The sequence below is a fragment of the Drosophila mojavensis genome, unplaced genomic scaffold (genome assembly GCF_018153725.1).
Source record: "Drosophila mojavensis isolate 15081-1352.22 unplaced genomic scaffold, ASM1815372v1 contig_136, whole genome shotgun sequence".
NCBI lineage: Eukaryota > Metazoa > Arthropoda > Insecta > Diptera > Drosophilidae > Drosophila > Drosophila mojavensis.
Window position 1 is genome coordinate 12315354 of NW_025318667.1, and position 21030 is coordinate 12336383.

A 21030-nucleotide genomic window follows, 5' to 3' on the forward strand; every position below is an offset into this window, starting at 1 on the left:
TTTACAAGGCATTTTTATACTCGTTTATGCAACGTAATGTGAGCATATTGGTTGTTTAAGCAAACTGTTTTTTGATGGAAATGACGGGGATATAATTCGTCTCCACTAACCTTATGCAGTCGGTTACGCTCGTCTGCAGCTGGCTGACTTGCCTTTCGGACTGCTAGCTCAGCCCATGGGCATAATTGAATGCAATATCTTTGCCACCGCATGGTATTTTGCCTGTTATGATTTTGCGCTTGATTTTGCTTCCATTTGGTTTTATGGTTACTCTGACCTCTGCCTCCATTCCCGCCCTCTGGGCGCTTCCAATTGGATGAACAATATCATGGGAACATATTGCCAACATCTTTGTAAGCTGCTTAAAAACGAAAAAAGCCAACAAAAAACAGTCCACTCTCAGAATGAAGCTACAGGAATTACTTTTTGCGACAAAATTTGATGAATTTCTTTAAGCCAAATTGCTTCACAACTATTCAAGTCTTTTGAAGATTATACATTGGAATAAAATTTGCATTCAAATAGTATTTTACATTTTCTTTACTAAATCAAAAGGCTAGCCAAAATGATGCTGAAGCCAAAGTAAGTCGAGATATTTTACCATATTTATTAAGATTTGTTGAGTATGATTTTAATTGACTATACGATTTGAGCTCTAATGTTGTAATTACACTAGCCAACAGAATATCGTAGCCAGTAATAAAAGAACGATTAAGAAAGGAGAGAGTCCTTGAAAAAGATTGAGAACGACAGAAAAAGAGAATAATTTGGTCACTGGCCCCTCGAGGTCACTGGCCCCTCGAGGTCACTGCCTCCTCAAGGTCATTCAAGGCCACTGCCTCCTCAAGGTCCCTAAGCCCTCAAGGTCACTGAACCCTCAAGGTTTCTGCCCATCTCGCATTTAGCAGAGTGCGTGCTTATACTTGCCTGTGGATGCAGGTGTATGTATGTATGTATGTGTGCATAAGAGAAGTACAAAATGATTCGATTACCAGCTTGGCTTAGGGTATCTCCTAGTCGAGCAGTCTCGATCACAGCCACTTGTTAATATTATACAATTTTGTTGGCCAGTGTTATTTTCATAGACCGCCTTGACATGTATTTTACACTCCCACACATCAGGTAAACTGCTCACGTTTTTCTCCCTCCCTCTCGCTCTCGCCCCTCGAATCTTCCGTTGAGCTTGTCCATTGCTCGTTGCGCTTTTCATATTTTCCATTTGCCAGACTGCATATCTTCCCTAATCCTTATACATGTCGCCCTCTCTCTCTCTCTCTCTCTCTCACGCCCTGTCTCTGTGTGCACCGCCCTCCCTTTCAGTAATGTCATAATTGCATTTTAAGTAGCCTTTGCTATTTCAGATTTCATAGCTGCTCGCGGATGCTTGCGTAATCCCAAAGCTGCCCAACACGACAGCATCCCTGGAGCATTCGGTTAGACGCTTTGATGCCTTGATGCTGTGACGCTTTGATGCTTTAACCCGATGCGCCAGCTCTCTGTTCTGCATGCATATTAAACTTGAATGCAGAGCCACTGCCAGCAGCTGCATCTGCGGTCCAGTGCTGTGCATCGCTTGCATTTGCCAGTGTTGTGCAATGAGCGTAAGTGTTTATGTGCTTGTGTGTGCGTATGAATGTGTGACTGTGTGCGTGTGTGTGTGTGAATATGGGGTAATTGCAACTGACTACCCTATAGCTACAGCCTACAGAGAGTATCGGCTCTGATTGCCTCCATTTGCCAGTGTTGCACAATGTATAAAAATAGTGTTTGAAATTGACATTTAAATAAATTCTGACTTGCAGCCTGTGCAACGATGATTCGATGATTCTGTGAGCGCCTTTTCAAGGCCCAGTGAGTCTCAATTCTGTGCGCTTGCAGCTACCAGTGTTGTAAGGCGCCAGTCAGTGTCAGCCTTACATCATATACATACATATACATAGGTATGCCTGCGCCTAGCCCAAATGGTCAACCAGCCACACAGCAATTGTAGCAACCCTTTATTTACCTATCGGCTCTTTACAGGGTATTCGCGAACGTGTTGAACGAGCAAAATCAGCGAAGCAAATTCAATTTTGGGCGCCACAAATCGATTTATTAAAGTTCTTAAACATCTGACAAAAACCAGCAAAACGAACAAAAAATGAAGTGCAAATGGCGTCGACTGTGCGGCATGTCCTTTCATATCCTGCCACACCTCCTCGCATCGCCGCCGCCGCCCACTGTTAATTTAAATGAGCTGACGAACGGCCCCGGCCGCAGGCCATAAACAGCCTCGAAATGACAATACCAAATGGGATAAGGAGATTTTCGGTCGCATGGATAAGTCCATATCGCATAGACACAGACCTATATATGCCATATATATGTATACATGTATATTAATGTGTGTGTGTGTGTGTGTATGTGCCTATATGCAAATGAGTCACGCACACGCTGGCCTCTTCATAAGTATTATGTGCTTCCTTCCATCCATTTTTTCGCTTCTTTTTTTTTTTTTTTTTTTTTTTTTTTTTTTGCCTGAATGTCGCGTTAATGTTATTTTTCACAGCTATTGGCAAGCAGCAGGACCTGGAGGGACCCTGCGGGAATGGAGAAAGGGGCAAGAACAAGGGCAGCCACAAGGGCAGGGGCAGCGGCAGGGGCAGCGGCGCGGCATATGCGCACGTCGCATCTGGCAAGTAAATGAAATTACGGAGGACAACGACGAGAACGACAAATCCCTTTAAATAAATCCTGACCGCGCGCAACAGCAAAAATGAAACCGACAAGAAATGAGTTAAAATAATCAGAGCAAAAAAAAAAAAAAAAAAAAAAAACCCAAAAGGAACCGTGCTCGAGAGTGGAGAGTGCTCGACTGGGCAATACCCTCACCTAGACGGAGTTGCCTTTCTGAATATTCTAGCTTACATCTCCATAGCTGTAAGTATTACAAGAAGAATTTCTGATTGCAAACTCATTTTCCTTTGTAGGATTGAAACTCTTGAATGCAAATGAATCTGCGCAAATCTGAAGCCGTTGACAACTGGCAAAAATCAAACTAAAATTTCCAAATCAAGCAGAATGGAATGACAATTGTAGAAATTCACGCATTTGAACAATCGTTCAAATACAAACAAAAGAAAACATAGAGTTTTAATAAAAATAATAATAAAGTATGAATTAAAGTTAGAATTATTATTGAATTAAACTTTTGCCCTATATGTGGATTTCTCCACATTTGAAAATGGGAAATCAGGGTATAATGATTTTATTTTTATACCCTGAACCCATTTAAAAGTGGAGACTCGCAGTCAAGCAGTCTCGACTAGAGCTTTCTTACTTGTTTTACTTAATTATATTAAAAAGTCACTAATTCTAGTGCTAACGAAATATAAAAAAAAAAAATTTTTATTATCATATGTATAACACTTATAGATATAGCTGATTATCACTATAATTAGTGCGTTTCAAGATGGTTACAAAAAACCAAGGGATTCGCACGGTACTAGAGTAGACCTTTCTGGAAAAACTCTTATCATAAACTTAAATGTATGTATGTGCGTATTTATCTCCATCGCAGCCTCCCAGCCTCCCTAAAAAACCGGCAAGCAAATACAATTACACTTAAATGAATTAACTGGATTTGTGACAGCCGCTTGGGCAAATGTCAAGCGCAGCTGAGCACAGAGAGATACAGGCTACACACACATGCTGAAATAAGCACACACACACACACACACCACACAAGTATATTTCATTTGTCAAATTATTGTATTGATATCGATATTTTGTTGCATAGCTCAAATTTATCGCAATGTATCGATAAGCGCAAAGCTATTGATGTGTTAAATAGAAGCTGAGATGTAGAAACTTCTTATACTCTCTCTTTTCACGCGTCCACCTTAAAAGTGATTTCTTCCCCTCTCTCTCTTGGTCTCTCTCTCTCTCTCTCTCTCTCTGCCTCTCTTGAATGAGTATTGATAATGAAAACAAAAGTCAAAAACCAATCGATATTTGAACTCAACGATTAACAATTAGCTGGGAAAAGCCTATTGAAGTTGGCCTAGAAAAAACTGATGAACAGTAACAGAAAAAAACTAGAAACCGAGTAGGCTACATAGCTAGTGTAATACTCGTCAGAAACAAAAGGAACCCAAACTCAGACTATTTCTTTGGATTTTGACTTGAAATTCACATTGACTTGAATTCTGCGTAAGTATTAAATGAAAATTCCAATTTACTCAAATTCTTAGAACTCTCGCTCTCTCTCTCTCTCTCTCTCTCCCTGTCTCTGTGATTCTGCATTCCTCGATTCTATTTCTGTAGCTCTGTCGAATTCGCCCAATCTTCACAGAGATTGGACACGCCTGACGAGCAACAAAGGGAGTTAACTCACAATCAATCAATACAATCAATTCAAAGATGCCGCGCAACGTGCGCCAGAAGAAACGCGCCGAGCGACGCGTCCAAGGGGCTACCACAGCTGCCGCTGATGAGACGGCCAATGGCAGCAAGAAGCTGATCAACGCCGAGCTGGACGAGCAGGCCATGGGCGATGGCCATGGCAACGAGATGAACAGCAATGCCAACAGCAATACCAATGGCAATGGCAACGACAGCAGCAAGGATCAGGATGGGCATGGCCATAACGATCAGCAGAAGAGCAGTGGCAATGGCAATGGCAATGGCAATGGCAATGGCAATGGCAATGGCAATGGCAGCAACACCAACAACAACAACAGCAATAACAACAACAACAACAACATAGGCCCAGCCAGCTCGAGCAGCAGCAGCAGCACCACCAATGTGATGCACACCAAGAAGCCAAAGGCTTCGCGCGCCGATCCCATCCTGGCATCGCTCAGCAAGAACGCCTTGCGTATGAGCGATGTGCAGCTGTTGCACGGACCGCACTGGCTGAACGATGCCATATTGAATTTCTATTTCGCCTATTTGGAGGAGATCAAGTACAAGTCGAACACGGACTTTCTCTTTGTCACACCGGAGATGTCGCAGTGCATGCTCTACATGGACGACAAGGAGCTGCACGGACTGCTCGTCTCACAGCATCAGGTGCTGCGCAAGCCGTTCCTCTTCATAGCGGTCAACGATAGTCAGTCGCGTGAGCGAGGCGGCGCCCACTGGTCGCTGGTGGTGGCCTCGCGGCCAGACAAGAGCTTCTTTCACTTCGATTCGTATGGCGGGAGCAATACGAGCAGCTCTTTGGAGCTGGTCAACAATATCAAGGATGTGCTGGACATGCAGCACGCTCGCTTCCGTGGCATGCGCTGCCTCCAGCAGAGCAACGACTACGACTGCGGCATCCATGTCATTTGCATGGCCGACCAGATCACCGACTATGTGAATCGCTATGACAGTGTCGATGGGGTGCAGCCCCTGCATCAGGATGTCATCAAGGCCAAGCGCAATCAGCTGATCAAGCTGGTCACCACCCTCGGGCAGCACATTTAAGCAGCGACAGCGACAGCAGCCTAGCACACGAATTCGATCAGTTGAAACCGAAACGCATTTTTCCAAATTACATTTTACATTTGATAACACTGCATATAACTGCATTGCATTCTGCACTTTACAGCACTGCGCTGCACCTAATTCACTCTAGCTTGGCCCCCTGCTCAAGCACTCACTCACTCGCTTGCTCGCTCACTCACTTGCTGACTCGCTCGCACACCCACACACACACACACGCACACACATCTGTTCGCTCTTTAACTTTCCCCCTCTTCGACTCCTTAGTTCGCTCCCTTTGACAGTTTTGGAAAATGCGTTTTGTTTGCTTCTTGACAAACACACAGTGAATGATTATCTGTTTTTACTACTGTATGATTCTAGAAATATATTAAATGATGTCAAGAGGACATATTATATATATTGAGGCATCAATTTAGAGACTTCCTTTGCCAGCTCGGACCTAACCTCAATTCATCAAGACATCAAAAGCACCTACACACTCTTAGCTCGTCTGCATTAGTTTTCCAAACTCAAATTATTGGAATAATTCGATTTAACGTTTGCTCAAGTCTGACTTAACCTAAAATTTTGCCAACTTTCTTGATTGATCTCTAGATATATTACAAAAACTTCCAATGACTTTATCGATTCATAGCTCAGCTACCTTTTAGATGTTTTCAGTCTTAGCCCACCATTTCACGCCAGCTTCAACTATCAAGTCTGACCTAACCACAATTTGTTTAGCTCTTTTGATGATGATCTCTGGCTCGACATTAGGCACATGGCCGGCACGTTTGGTGGTCAACAGCTGAACATCTGCACAGCTTAAGTAGAGAAATGACCAATACAATCCAACTTGTTGCCAAAGTTCAAGCAGCAATCATGACCTAACCTCAATTTATTTGATTTTTTGTTTTTTGTTTTTTTTTTTCTTGCATTTCATATATGCATCATTTTCCTCACTTTTTTTGTTGGAGTAGTCGCTGTTTAAACAAATACCGCATGCACGGCAAATACGGTTTCAGCGAGCTACGTGCTGCCGCAAATGTTTTTCTTTGCTTGCTTCAACAGCGACTCAAAGCGTAAACTCAATTTACGTGATCGAATTTCGCTCCTTTTCCCCTACTCACGAATTTTTATTTTCTGGCCATACCCTGAACTTACTGGAAAAGGGAATTTTTGGGTGTAAGCGTTCGCAACAGATAGAACAAAGCTGAGTTTATCGAGTATATAGGTATGCTATGTATATTTTTGATCTACTAGAGAGACCTGATGTTTTTAATTATATATCATAACTTATATGTAATTTTGTGATTATCAATAGGAGTCAAAATTAACCTTAGTTACTCTATTGGGTATGTGGAACACTGCAATAAATAAACACTATAAAATTTATAGTATATAGTATTTATAGTATAAATATATTTGTGATTTTTAATAATATCCCATTGTTAAGTCGAAACTAAGAGGTATTATTCGGACCTAAAAAGAAACTATATCATTCAAGCATATTAGTTTCTCATTATGTGGTATCTGCTAGTCGGTCACTTCCGACTAGAACACTTTTAGTTGTTGTTTGTTTTTCTTGCCCTAGCACTTTAGGTGTAATCAGATTCACAGCTGCTTCACTTGGGCTAACCACACACACTCACTTACACCCACATCCACACACACACACACACACACACATTCGCTCACACCCACACACGTTCACTCAGAGATGTTGCCAAGGGTTGAACAACACTTTGATTATAATCAGTTTTTGTCATCTGTGGGTATTAAAGTTCGTTTAGCTTAGTGCTTCATGGCATAAACATAAACGGAAATGGAAATTATTTGGGAAATTAAATTTGATTTTCTGTTGACAAATACGGCAAAACCTTTTACAGTCAGCACATATCTGAGCTGCGGCTGCGGCTGTGGCTATGCTGAGGTTTAGATAAATTCCAATTGCAATGTTTATTCGATTTTGCTTTATCTTGGTTCCATACCCTCTTAATGAAGGGGTATATGCGTTGTGTGAGGTCGTTTGTAACAGGTATTTGAAATCTCTTATAGACTCTATATTTAACATTTACATATATGTGTATATTATTTTTAAGATATTTGTATATTGTTTTTGTCTCGTAGCAAATCATGAGGAATGAAAACAGAAATTCTAGTGATGATAGAAATTTAGTTAATAGATCGATATACATATATCGAATGTTATCGCTCTGAGGATATACTGAGGATGTCTTGCAAGAGAATCTAGAGATGATAGAAGTTTAGTTAATATATCGATATGTATCGAACATGATCGATTTGTGAAAAGTCAGGTATAAGAAAAGAGCTATATTGATTAATTTACTATCTCCTCAAGGCAATCCCCTTACCGGGTGGCGAATATTCGTGCTCTCGATCTGGTTTCGAGGTGGTTTTCCTTTTGTGTTTCATTTTGGGGCTTTCGTTTATTTACCTCATGCATCATTTGCCACACAATTGTGCGGGTGCTGCATGGACTCGGCAGCTATTGTTTTATTGTTTTGGCTTGTGTGGCAGTTGCTTTAACCCTAGCCCTTAACACGTACAACCACACACACACACACACCCTCGCCCCTCAGCCCCTTAGCATTCTCTCTTTTCGTCTCTTTTTTTTGTTGGTCGTTAACGATTTTTATTGTATTTATTTTGCACTTCATGGACGAGCTGACTGGAAAGCAAATGGCTACTCAAAGCGTGCCACAGATTAAACGTGTGTATGCATGTGTGATTGTGTGGGGGTGCGCACTTCAGTGTAAACAAGCACCACACGTTAACCGATAACTCGTTACTGACAGCGAGTACTCGTTACCTGCTGCCGGTTACTTAGCCCGGACTGAATGTCAATGTCAACGTCGAATCGGGTCAATTGAACGTCTTATTTAAATGAACTCGTGAGCTGATTGAGAGATCAGTGGAACGGAAGTTCACGAACGAACCGTTCTATGGAGCCACTCTATTATCGAGCCAGAGCTGCCAGTTGGGTTCGCTTCGATTTGTGGCAACAGGTGTGAAGCCCATTTGTAGCAACAAATTTAATCGGTTTCTCAACTTAAAGCACGCAGACATATGTACGTGTATGTGTGTGTGTATGTGTGAGTGTGCTTGTGTGCCTCTCTGGTGGCTGTAATCACAGTCGGCTGCCCCAGTTGGTCGGGGACATTTCTCAGTGGCCTGGCTTTCGGGCTAATGAGCCATGAGTCAACAAAAAGCCAACCAAACACACTCAGCCAGCTGAGCATCCAGGCTAAGTTCTCTCAATCCCAAAATGCTAACCCCTATAGCCTAACCTCTTACCCGCTTACCTACTGTCAAATCACAATTTTATGTTTCGCACCCAGCCCTCTGTGTGTGTGTGTGTGTGCTTAAATATTTATGGCATTTGCTTAAGTTAGACTAAAACCCAACGCAGACATTGAGCAAATCAATCAATTTGGTTAGGCAAACCACCTGACTTACACCTCTGTCTCTGTCTCTGTCTCTGTCTCTGTCTCTGTCTGTGTCTGTGTGCGTGTGTGCCAAGTGGTATCTCACTTGACTTTAAAATGACATCGAGGCTCTCTCTCCCTCTCCCGTCTCCCTCTGTGTCTCTCCATGTGTGCACAGCTGGGAAAACTGATAGCAGACGGATGCGGGCTTCTGGCTTCTGTGCCCATGATGCGCCAGGCGGGGCAGTAGCAGCGCGGTAAGCATGTCTGCCAGCTAAAGGACCACATTAAGTACACTGCAAGAAATACTCAAGTATATGAGCTGAAAGCTCATTACTATAGAACAGAGTTTGCGGACTATCGGTTATTATCGATAAGTATCTGCTGCAGACTGTTCCAATTGCTGACGATCACTTATCAAGTCTCTGTGACTATCGATCACACACTCAGCTATCGATATTTATATACCTACATATAGCAAATGTTCCTTTTATTCTATTACATAAATGCAGTCAGAGAAGTCAATAATGGATTTTTGTTTTTCGATAGGTAACCTATCGATAGCCAGCATTTTCAATATATTCTCTCAGTGTACACAGGCGCCCCTCTGCACAAGGCAATGACTCAAGCACAACGCAACAGATGTGCATAAATGAGAAATAAGTCGATGCGACGACACAGGAGCTACTCACATGAACAGATGCATTTCATTCATTTAGATAGACAATGGCTCTCCGTTTATAGCAAATAAGGTAGTATAATGCTATTGCTATATGCGTATTAAGATCATTCAAATTTATTTCCAGACATTGTTATGGTGTGGGCTGAGAGCCCTGATTGAGAAAAATATAACACAGAACCTCTACAGGAAATCTTGCCTAAGAAGTAAACAAAATATCGTTCGAGATTGCTTACTATAAAGTAATATATGTCTATATAAAGTAATATATGTCTATATAGGTCAACCAAACAAACTTTGATATGAAAGGATAATTAAAGAAAAATCTCAGTCTCTATCTCTCTCTCTTTCTCCCTTTCTCTCTCTCTCTCTCTCTCTTTCCGTCTCTCTCCCTCGTTAGTTTAAAGACCCATTTGTTTGCCAGCGGGTAAAGCAAATGCAGAGCTGGCTAATTAAAAGACTCAATTAGCTCGCAATTAAGAGAAACTCGTCTGAAGTAACTCGATTCACATCTAAAGCACTACAAATAGATCCATTAAAGCTATATTAAGTTTTCAGCTTAAAGAATTTCGAACGAAAACAAACTAAATCTGAGCTCAGTCTGTGTCGAGCTGAGAAACGAGTTAATATTATATATGTATATAGAGATATGTTTAAATAACTAAACATTGTATATATATATATATATATATATATATATATATATATTCCCTGATGGATTCAAGCAGTTGTTGTGCATAGCCATAGCGCGAAGGATATGCAGCCAATGTTCGTCCTGTTGACTTTAACAAAAATTTATGTTGTTTACTACGGCATAAGCATACAAGAGGCAGAACGAGTGATGGCCCGGACGCTAAGCCAAATGGAGGCAAGCAGCTAGCAGCACAGCAGGCGACAACAACACACACACACACACAACTTACAGCTGAGACTAAAGCCAATGCAGTGCGAGTGCAAATCGAAAGATATATTGAGAATTATTCTCGCATTTCAGCAGTGGCCCAATCTCAATTCCAAATCAAATGGCTTGGGAATGGCGTCACTTGTCTTAAGTGGGCGTGGCACTGCCTTTCAATTCAGCTGCCGGTGTACGTGTGTGTTGCATATTGAGTGATTTTCGGAATTGCATCCTTAATTAGCTGGAGAATAGGTCGAGATTTTCGTGCGCTCGGAAGTAGGCAACAGTTTTTTTATTTATATTTTCATTAAGTTTTTGTAGCCCCTTATTGACTTAGACTCTAGTCTATTGTGAATAGATGCAAATAGAATTCAAAAATAGTTAAAGGCGCTATAGACTCTATATCTATTTCTATTTTCTCTATCTCTGCAGCTCTTCAATAAGTTGAAGATCCTTGCTCCTTTATCTGTTCCGATCAACCAGTCAATAGAGAAGCTGCGCTCATAGTTCACTTCATAAGCTATTCTAGTGTAATTATAGTAATTCAAATTGACTTTAAGAATCTGGTAAATCGCCCGCCGTACGCCGTGCTCTGTTCACGTAATTGAGAACATTCTATTATATGTGCAAAGCCATTTTAATTTGAAACCTTCTTGGCCTGGCCGAGAGAAAGGAGAAGGAAAGAAGGAAATAAAGCAAGCGAATAGAATGTAACAAGCGGCTGGCGGAGTCGGACCAGAGCAGAGCACAGAGCGTACATGAGAATTGCGTAGAGGGGCACGCGACTGCCAGCGATTGCGGTAGGTAGGTGGCTAGAGGTATAGAGCCCTGACCAGCAGCAAATTGCACAGCGGGCATAATAACGTCAAGCATAATAAAGCAATTTAATGCTCGAGCAGGAACGCCGGCAACAATAACCGACCGACTGCTAAAAGGGGCGGAAGGGGGGCGTGGTGGGTCGTAGGGTAGATAGCACAGCGGACGAACAAACGAACAAGGAGAGTGGAAGAACTTTGGGACAATTGATATTGGTAGCTCATGCATGAATTTCGACACGAATCGCCAAAGGAAGCGTGGCCGGGGCAGGAGACGGAACAGGTTGGGGCCAGCACTGGGGCACGGCCAAAGACGTTCATCATAGCCTGTCAAGTCCCGACAAATTCCATCTAAACCTTTCCACAATACGCACACAAACACGCACATACATATATAAATGTATATATTTATTTACTGAAAACGGTTTAAGTCTGTTTTTAAAGAGTATCTAAATATTAGATATTAGATATAGATATAGATATAGATATAGATATAGATATAGATATAGATATAGATATAGATATAGATATAGATATAGATATAGATATAGATATAGATATAGATATAGATATAGATATAGATATAGATATAGATATAGATATAGATATAGATATAGATATAGATATAGATATAGATATAGATATAGATATAGATATAGATATAGATATAGATATAGATATAGATATAGATATAGATATAGATATAGATATAGATATAGATATAGATATAGATATAGATATAGATATAGATATAGATATAGATATAGATATAGATATAGATATAGATATAGATATAGATATAGATATAGATATAGATATAGATATAGATATAGATATAGATATAGATATAGATATAGATATAGATATAGATATAGATATAGATATAGATATAGATATAGATATAGATATAGATATAGATATAGATATAGATATAGATATAGATATAGATATAGATATAGATATAGATATAGATATAGATATAGATATAGATATAGATATAGATATAGATATAGATATAGATATAGATATAGATATAGATATAGATATAGATATAGATATAGATATAGATATAGATATAGATATAGATATAGATATAGATATAGATATAGATATAGATATAGATATAGATATAGATATAGATATAGATATAGATATAGATATAGATATAGATATAGATATAGATATAGATATAGATATAGATATAGATATAGATATAGATATAGATATATAGATATAGATATAGATATAGATATAGATATAGATATAGATATAGATATAGATATAGAGACGTTCTTTGGTAACAATTGTACAAGCTACTACTATATACATACATGCATATATGTATATCTGTACATGTATATATATTTAGCCGGCTGGTTGTCCTTGGAGGGCATAAAGGACGCTGTTAAGCAATGGCCAACTGAATGGATGTGCGCTTTGGCTATTGTTTGTGATTGTTGACGTTTCTATTGCAACAGTTGCATGTGCCCCATGCCCATGCCCATGCCCATGCCCGTGCCACGCCCACTGCAGCTTAAGCCTTTAAGCCTGTAGATAAAAAATATTTCGTTAGGCGACTTTTCGGACGGTTTGAAAATCTGGCCCCATTTGCTATTCCCTTTTCGTTGTTAGCCAAGCTGTTGCAGCATCAATTTGAGTACCCCGAAACATGAATTCCCATTACAGCAACAACAGCAAGAGCAACAACGAAGGCAATTCTGAGGATTTTGTTGTTTGAATTTGAATTTGAATTTGAGTTGGGAAGTCAATTAAAGTTTATAATTTGGCGCTTGCGTTATCCCTTTGTGTGTGTGTGTGTGTGTGTGTGTGTGTGTGTGTGTGTGTGTGTGTGTGTGTGTGTGTGTGTGTGTGTGTGTGCCTATCCTGTTAGCCTTCTTCAAGCATTCACTGAGCAAATAACTCTGCCGACCTCCCTATTCTCCCCCCCCCCCTCCCATTGCCACTACTCCTCCTCCTCCTCGTCCTCTTCCTCCGCCTTGTGTGTGCAGCCAAATGGAAACCATGAAACGACATTTGCACACGCTGCCAGCTCTCGCTGTGGGGAAGGCAAGCGGCGCACCTAATGCGGAAGCTATCAACGCCGCCTCAGGCACTGACGCTAGCCGGCTCAGTCTGAGTCAGTCAGTCAGTCAGTCAGCCATCAGGCTGACGGGCTGCAGACATTTAACTATAATAAACGATATTTCCTTCATATGCTGACAGGTCTATGAGTCTATGGGTCTCTCGCCTCCCACAAACACCACCCACCGCCCACCACCGTCCTAGCCCGCATGAAAATTATGCGTGGCCATTGCGAAAAACACTTTACATAAATCCCGCTTGGACCAAGCTGCAACTGAAGTCCAGAGCCAAAGCAATAAACTCGTGGATATAAACGAGTACAAATTGTATATATATATAGATACACGATATATACAATATACATATATATATATATATATATATATATATATATATAGTATAAATGCTGACTCTTGGCTGACTGCCCATTCGCTCTTCTATTCTATTCTATTCGCCTTTGACTTTTATTATTTTCAATGAAACTTTGCAATATGATTGCGAGCAAAAAAAAAACAAGCTTTGCTACAGTTGGCATACGCTATGAAAGACAGCGGGCTATGAGGGTGCATAGATCAAAGCACAACAAAATATGAGTCGAGTACAATGCGGATAGAGTGAGAGAGAGAGAGAGAGAGAGAGAGACAAACTAGAGGACTGCAAGCGATGAAATTATAATCAAGCACAGGAAGTGATAAGTTATCAAAGTCACATATGAAGCAAAACTCAAGGCATAATGAAAAACATAAGTCGAGTGAATGGGAAGCAAGCAAAATAATATATCAAAAGAGAAACAAGAGGAGAAATAGAAATCGATCAAAGGCTAAGAGACATATGAAGCGAGAGGCTAAGTAAAAACCAGAGTAAGATATAACATAAGAAGAGTAAAGAGAATTATGGGCAGATAAGTTCAGTGTTAAGGAGAGAAATGAATAGGAAAACAGAGGACAAGTTTAGAAAAAGGAGAAAAATAACATTTGGGATGAAAATATACGAAGTTTAATATTTACTTAAAGGCACAAGAAAATAACACACAAGAAGTGACGACGAGACGAAGAGAAAAAGTGAGAAAGCGAAAAGGAAGAAGCCGTTTAAGAAGTAAGATGAAATACACCTAAATGAGAAGCAGAAAAGAAGTTCTTAACAAAGTCATATGTGAAGCGAGAAGCATAGCCGCGAGAGCTGCAAAGAACTAAAGAGAACAGAAATGAGAATCAAAGAGAGAATCATTATGGAAATAAATTTGTTGAGGATTGATCTCGAAAAACTCATCATCAAGTGAGCATTTGAGCTAACGGTAAACACAGTCGTCGGCTGATCGCACATTTGTCTCTAGAATAAGAAACCGAATGTTCTGGATTATGAAATAGACGCAAACATAGAAGCATAAGGAGACATCCAGAACATTCGATATGCAGTAGAAGTAGGTATATAAGCGCGCTGTAAGTCGAGCCAAAGTTCATTCAGTAAGTTCATTGTGTAAGATCAATGTCAGTGTGTCGGCTCGGTTAGTTAAGTTCAAATTGTCGCGGTACGTGAAGAAGTGTACTTGTTACTGAATATTGTGTTAAATAAACTTTTTGTGTTGCGCCTACATATACCGTGTTTCATTTAAGAAAAACCTTCAACAGGTTATGGGCCCAGACAGTGCTAAACGTGTAATGTAGTGTGAAATCGAGTGCAAGTACAAAAGTGAATTAGTGGCAAATTTGTAACTAAATAAAGACAATGAAAATGGAGCCATTAAATATGAGAATTGAACGATTACGCGACAAAGACAATTGGCATTTGTGGTGTTTTATGATTCGTACGCTTTTGGAAGAAGACGACGATGTTCTTGCCGTTTGTGAAGGTAGTTTGACGTGTCCGACACAGGAGTCTGCAACATACGAGAGAGACTCGAAAAGGTTCTTGAAAGCTGATAAGACTGCAAGGAAAATAATTATTCATTCTATCGAGAGAAGACCGATGGAATTGATTGTGAGCTGCAAAACAGCAAGAGAAATGTGGATAAAATTGAACTCAGTGTATGATATGAAATCAGAAGAAAATTTATCGGCTATTCAGAAACAGTTTTTTGATTTCAAATGGATTGAAAGTGAGAGTGTGGACTACAATATTTCAAAGTTGGAAGTTTTGTGGAGCAAGATGAAAAATCTTGGAAGTGCTGTGCCTGAAACAATGTTAATGTCGCGAATCCTGTCATCTTTGCCTCAAAAGTTTAACTATTTTCATAGTGCGTGGGATTCGGTCGAAGACAGCAAAAGAACATTGAACAATTTGACGACTCGTTTAATGACAGAAGAAATGCGGTCAAAAGAACAAGAAGTGGTACCTGAAGAGTCAACAGCGTTAGTCGCCGGCAACGGAAAAAATAAAAGAGAACATGAAAATAAGAAGAAAATTATGAAGTGCTATAACTGCGGCGTGATGGGACATCTGAAGAAGGACTGCTACAGGTGTTATATATGCAAGAAGAAAGGCCACAAGAGCAACACATGTCACCAAAGGAGAAATGCAGGAAGTCAAGCGGAAAATAATCAAGGAGAATCGGGTGAATCATCGAGGAAAGGATTGATTGCGAGCAGGGACGGCAGAGAAGATGACGTGTGGGTGATCGACTTAGGAGCTTCTGATCACATGTCAAGGCGTCGAGATTGGTATTCTACTTATGAAGAATTTTTGGAGCCCCTGAGGATAGGCGTAGGTAACGGTAAATATATCACGGCGCACGGAAAAGGTAATATTGATATTGAAACTTATGTCAATAATAATAAAAGGGCGACGACAATGTTTAATGTTTTGTATGTTCCGGAAATAGTTTACAATTTATTTTCTATTATGTCAGCTGCAAAAAGGGGTGTTGATTGTCTTATTAAAAATAAAGGAACACAGTGTTTGTTGAGACGTGATAATAAAATAATTGCAACGGGTTCTAGGTTCGGAAACTTATTAAAATTAGATGCGAATGTTTTGATGCCAAAATTGTGTAATTTAACAAGAAAAATAGAATCGAAAGAAAGTGATTCTTTACAAGTATGGCACGAGAGGTTTTGTCATCAAAACGTTCGACATGTTCGCGATTATTTGAAAAATAAGAATATTGATTTTCTAGAAAATGATTTCTTTTGTGAAGGATGCGCTTATGGGAAGCAGCATCGGCTAACATTTCACAAAAATATTGACCGTGCAACAAAGACACGAGAGATAATTCATACTGATGTTTGCGGTCCGATAGAGGTAGAGTCTATTGGTAAAAAGTTGTATTTTGTTAGCTTTAAAGATGATTATTCAAGTTATCGGGAAGTTTATTTTATACGTCATAAGTCGGAAGTATTTGAAAAACTCCAAATTTTTATTCAGGCAATTCAGAATCAATTTCATGAAAACATTAAAGAAATTCACAGCGATGGGGGTAGAGAATATATTAATAAAGAAGTTAAATTGTTCTTTAATAAGAAGGGAATAAAACATATTGTTAATGCTCCTTATACACCTGAACAGAATGGAGTTGCGGAACGTGAGAATAGAATTATTATTGAAGCTGCACGATCAATGTTGCATTCTAATTCTGAGTTACCATTATTTCTATGGGCAGAAGCAGTAAACACTGCAGTTTATGTAATTAACCGCACAGGTCCAACAAAACATGGGAATAAAACTCCATATGAGTTGTGGTTCAAGAAAGAGCCAGATATCGGAAATCTTAAAATTTTCGGGACTGAATGTTTTGTACATGTACCAAAAGAAAAAAGGAGAAAATTAGATAAAAAGTCTATTAAAGGATTTATAGTAGGATACGTTGAAAATTGCAAAGGATATCGTGTATATGTTCCAAATATGAGAGATGTAATTATAAGTAGAGATGTATGTTTTAAACCAGAAAACTTTACAGCTCAGTTTAAAAAACCTGAAATTTTAGTTGACAATTCTGAAAGTGAGACTAATGAAAGTGAATACGAAAATAATAAAATTGAAGATGAATCAACTGAACATAATAATAGTGAAATGGGTCGGCGATTGCGAGATAGATCACAGATTCGTATGCCAGATTTTTATGGTTGCCCTGTTACATTTATTACACAAAGCTTGCCTTTAAATTATAATGAAGCGTTAAAGTCTGATGAAAATGTATCTGAACAAAATAATTGTAATGCACCTTACCGCGAAGCAATAGGAAATTTAATGTTTTTACAAGTTGTTTCAAGGCCAGATATAAGTTTTTCTGTTAATGTAGTTTCCCGAGAGCTAGAAAACCCGAAGCAGCATCACTGGACGTTAGTTAAGAAAATATTTCGTTATTTGAAAGGAACGATGGATTTGGGAATTTTATACAGTAAAATTAATAATATTTTTGAGACATATAGTGATGCTGATTATGCAGGTGATAAGAAAACTCGGAAATCTACATCTGGAATTTTGTGTAAATATGCGAATGCTGCAATAACGTGGCAAAGTAAAAAACAACAATGTGTAGCTTTATCAACAACAGAAGCCGAATATGTAAGTGCAGCTCTAGCAAGTAAGGAAATGATATGGCTAAAGAAATTGTTTTTGATTGTAACATTAATTTAAGTAACTACATCTTGTTTATAGATAATATAAGTGCGATTAAGCTAATCAAAAATCCTGAATTTCATCAACGAAGCAAACATATAGATGTTAAATATCATTTTGTACGCGATTTATTTGAGAAAGATGAGATAGATGTAAGGTATGTAAAGAGTGAAGAGCAGATCGCTGACATTTTTACTAAAGCTTTGCCAAAGCCCAGATTTTTGTATCTAAGAGAGAAATTGGGAATGAAGAATAAGGGACAAATTTGTTATAGAGATGTTGAGTTTTAGGGAGGGTGTTGAGGATTGATCTCGAAAAACTCATCATCAAGTGAGCATTTGAGCTAACGGTAAACACAGTCGTCGGCTGATCGCACATTTGTCTCTAGAATAAGAAACCGAATGTTCTGGATTATGAAATAGACGCAAACATAGAAGCATAAGGAGACATCCAGAACATTCGATATGCAGTAGAAGTAGGTATATAAGCGCGCTGTAAGTCGAGCCAAAGTTCATTCAGTAAGTTCATTGTGTAAGATCAATGTCAGTGTGTCGGCTCGGTTAGTTAAGTTCAAATTGTCGCGGTACGTGAAGAAGTGTACTTGTTACTGAATATTGTGTTAAATAAACTTTTTGTGTTGCGCCTACATATACCGTGTTTCATTTAAGAAAAACCTTCAACAAAATTGAATCAGTATAGAACGCAAGAAGCAAACAGATAAGCAAATCATCTAGCAAACCAGAAAAAGCAAAAGCCATGCCAATGCCAACTGCGTAGTTGTGCTCGTTTCTCCAGAGAGTGAGGGAGAGAGAGTGGGAGAGAGAGAGAGAGGAAGAGAGAGAGAGAAACAATGTTGAGCCATAGATTACCAATCAATCAGAGAGAGAGGGAGAGATAGGGAGAGAGAGAGGAAGAGAGAGAGAGAGAAACGATGTTTAGCCATAAATTACCAATCACACCACGAACACGTCAATTAACAATGATTCATCTAGGTAGAACTACTTATTTAGTGTGTGTTGTTCTCAGTGTAGAGAGGTTCGCTTCAATCGAATATTTACGCAAGGAACATTAGCGATGTGATTAACAGCCAAAGTTGGTCAAGTTGTAAATGACGTAGATGCCCGACCCAGGGCAGGGTATATCTGGCTGCAAAAGGCCAGAGCCAAGTGCCAAATAACACAATCAAATGAATGTTCCGGCCGAACAGAGAGAGAGAGAGAGAGAGGGAGATGGAGAATGAAAGAGAGAGAGAGTGTGTGTGTGTGTGTGTGTGTGTGTGTGTGTGTGTGTGTGTGTGTGTGGTGGGCAACGAGAGGTCAGTAGATAAAAAGCCAAGCGAAAGCAAATCAAATAAATTACATTAAAAGAAAAATATGTAATAAAATAAAAATGCCTCCGTCAAACACATAAACCAAGAGACAAAGGGAGGCAGCTGAGAGCTCGGCTCTGCATTAGAGAACAAAGCGCACAAATGGACAGAAATGGCCAAACACAAAAGCCAAAAAGCACACACACACACACAGAGAGAGATATGTCTATATGTACATATATATGAATTGAATTGTTGTTACATTTTTTTTGTTTTTCATCGCAAAAATTCATTTCATTCATTTTTATTAAGTGAGTTTCGTTAGCTGAACGCGATCTGGCAACGCCAAAGCATTTTAGTTGACTCCGCCTCAAATATTTCGCCAATTTAAAGCTGCTCCTAGACCCCAAAGTTATGGAATAGAATTCGAAACTCCCTTAAATAAGCAATACTCGACTGCACACTGATGTGAACTCTTCGTTGTGGAGATAGTCTCTAATACATAGTTCATTTAGCTTATATTATTCTATTTTTTCTAGTTTTCTCTAGTACTTTACCATTTATCAGCATATCAGTCCCCTTATCAGTCTGGTATATATGGTCAGAAATTCAATCCTCCAAATTTGACCACCCGATACGAGTATATCAATCTAGTGCCCAATCAAAGTCCCTATACCTTATAGTCCTATGGTCTATCTCCCTGCCAATCCAAAGGCCATGACTGATTAAGTAGATTCTAAATTTTGGCATTCGCATGCCTTAAAAAGTAAAATAGGGTCATTCTAGAAGCCTATACATAAATCTAGAAGTTATCCAATAACTAGTTTCCCTTAGTTTCCTTGAGAAGTAACTATACCAATTTATAATCACGTCAATTAGTTCTATGAATTTTCACAAATTTCGCTAGCAATAATTTATCTTTAACCTATTTATTATTATAGTATTTTTAGTATTAAAACATATTTAACATGCTTTCAGTGCTCGGCTTGAGTGGGAAACCACGCAAACTAGATATTAGACGACTCACATTAAGTTGGCTGCGCCTGAGCACATCTAAGTGCACTTTCTAATTGGTCTGAGACAAAGTTTGCTAAGCATTTAATTACAGCATTAAGTTGGCTGCGCCTCAGCACCTTCCACCTGCCACATGCCGTATGCGAGCTGGACACGAAGTCTAATTGCTATAAAACGGCGATTTAAGCCACCTAATTAGTTCATTAAGTTGGCTGCGCCTCACTGCACACGTCAGCCATGCGCCTGATATGAAACTTTCTTAATGCAATCCGAAAGAAAAAAAAAAACAAACAATTTTGTAAGTTAACAACGCGAGCAAGAAACCCATAAAAAGGCCAAGTTCAATGCTGAAGCAACGTTTCCGGAAGTATCCATAAAATTACATATTTTACATGCTTCGCTCGCTTTAAGTTTGCGGCTTTAGACTACACGCCTGCGACCTGAGTTTAGTCCAAATATTATTGTTTTGCCCCTGCACCCTATGCTCCAATAACATAGCTGTAAAACCATAAAACACTTTCGTCCTCTTCTTCACAAAAAAATATGAAAACAGAAAATGAAATAAGCAAGTTGCATCCGAAAACAAATTCCATAAAACTTTGCCCAATTTCTTAAAAAAATAAAAATAAGCTAAAGAAAAAAAAAAAAAAACGAACGCATCAAAAAACTTTTGTTTCACATGAAATACTCCCTGAACACCCTCCCACCAACCCCTCCCCCTCCACCACTCCAAAGCCGTGCACAGGTTAAGCTTATATTGTTCGTTCTGGATGAGTCAT

The 21030-nt window shown here is 39.3% G+C and overlaps 1 protein-coding gene across 1 annotated transcript; it reads left to right on the forward strand.

Moving 5' to 3' along the window:
* Positions 1-4065: 4065 nt before the first annotated feature.
* Positions 4066-5867, forward strand: LOC6584950 (sentrin-specific protease 8). Its single transcript, XM_002009295.4, has 2 exons — positions 4066-4191; positions 4306-5867. The coding sequence occupies exon 2, from the start codon at positions 4402-4404 to the stop codon at positions 5449-5451; it is 1050 nt and encodes a 349-aa protein (XP_002009331.3). The 5' UTR covers positions 4066-4191; positions 4306-4401; the 3' UTR covers positions 5452-5867.
* The last annotated feature ends 15163 nt before the right edge of the window (positions 5868-21030 follow it).

Coding starts and splice junctions, on each gene's coding strand:
- LOC6584950 (XM_002009295.4), top strand. CDS start 4,402: ATGCCGCGCAACGTGCGCCAGAAGAAACGCGCCGAGCGACGCGTCCAA.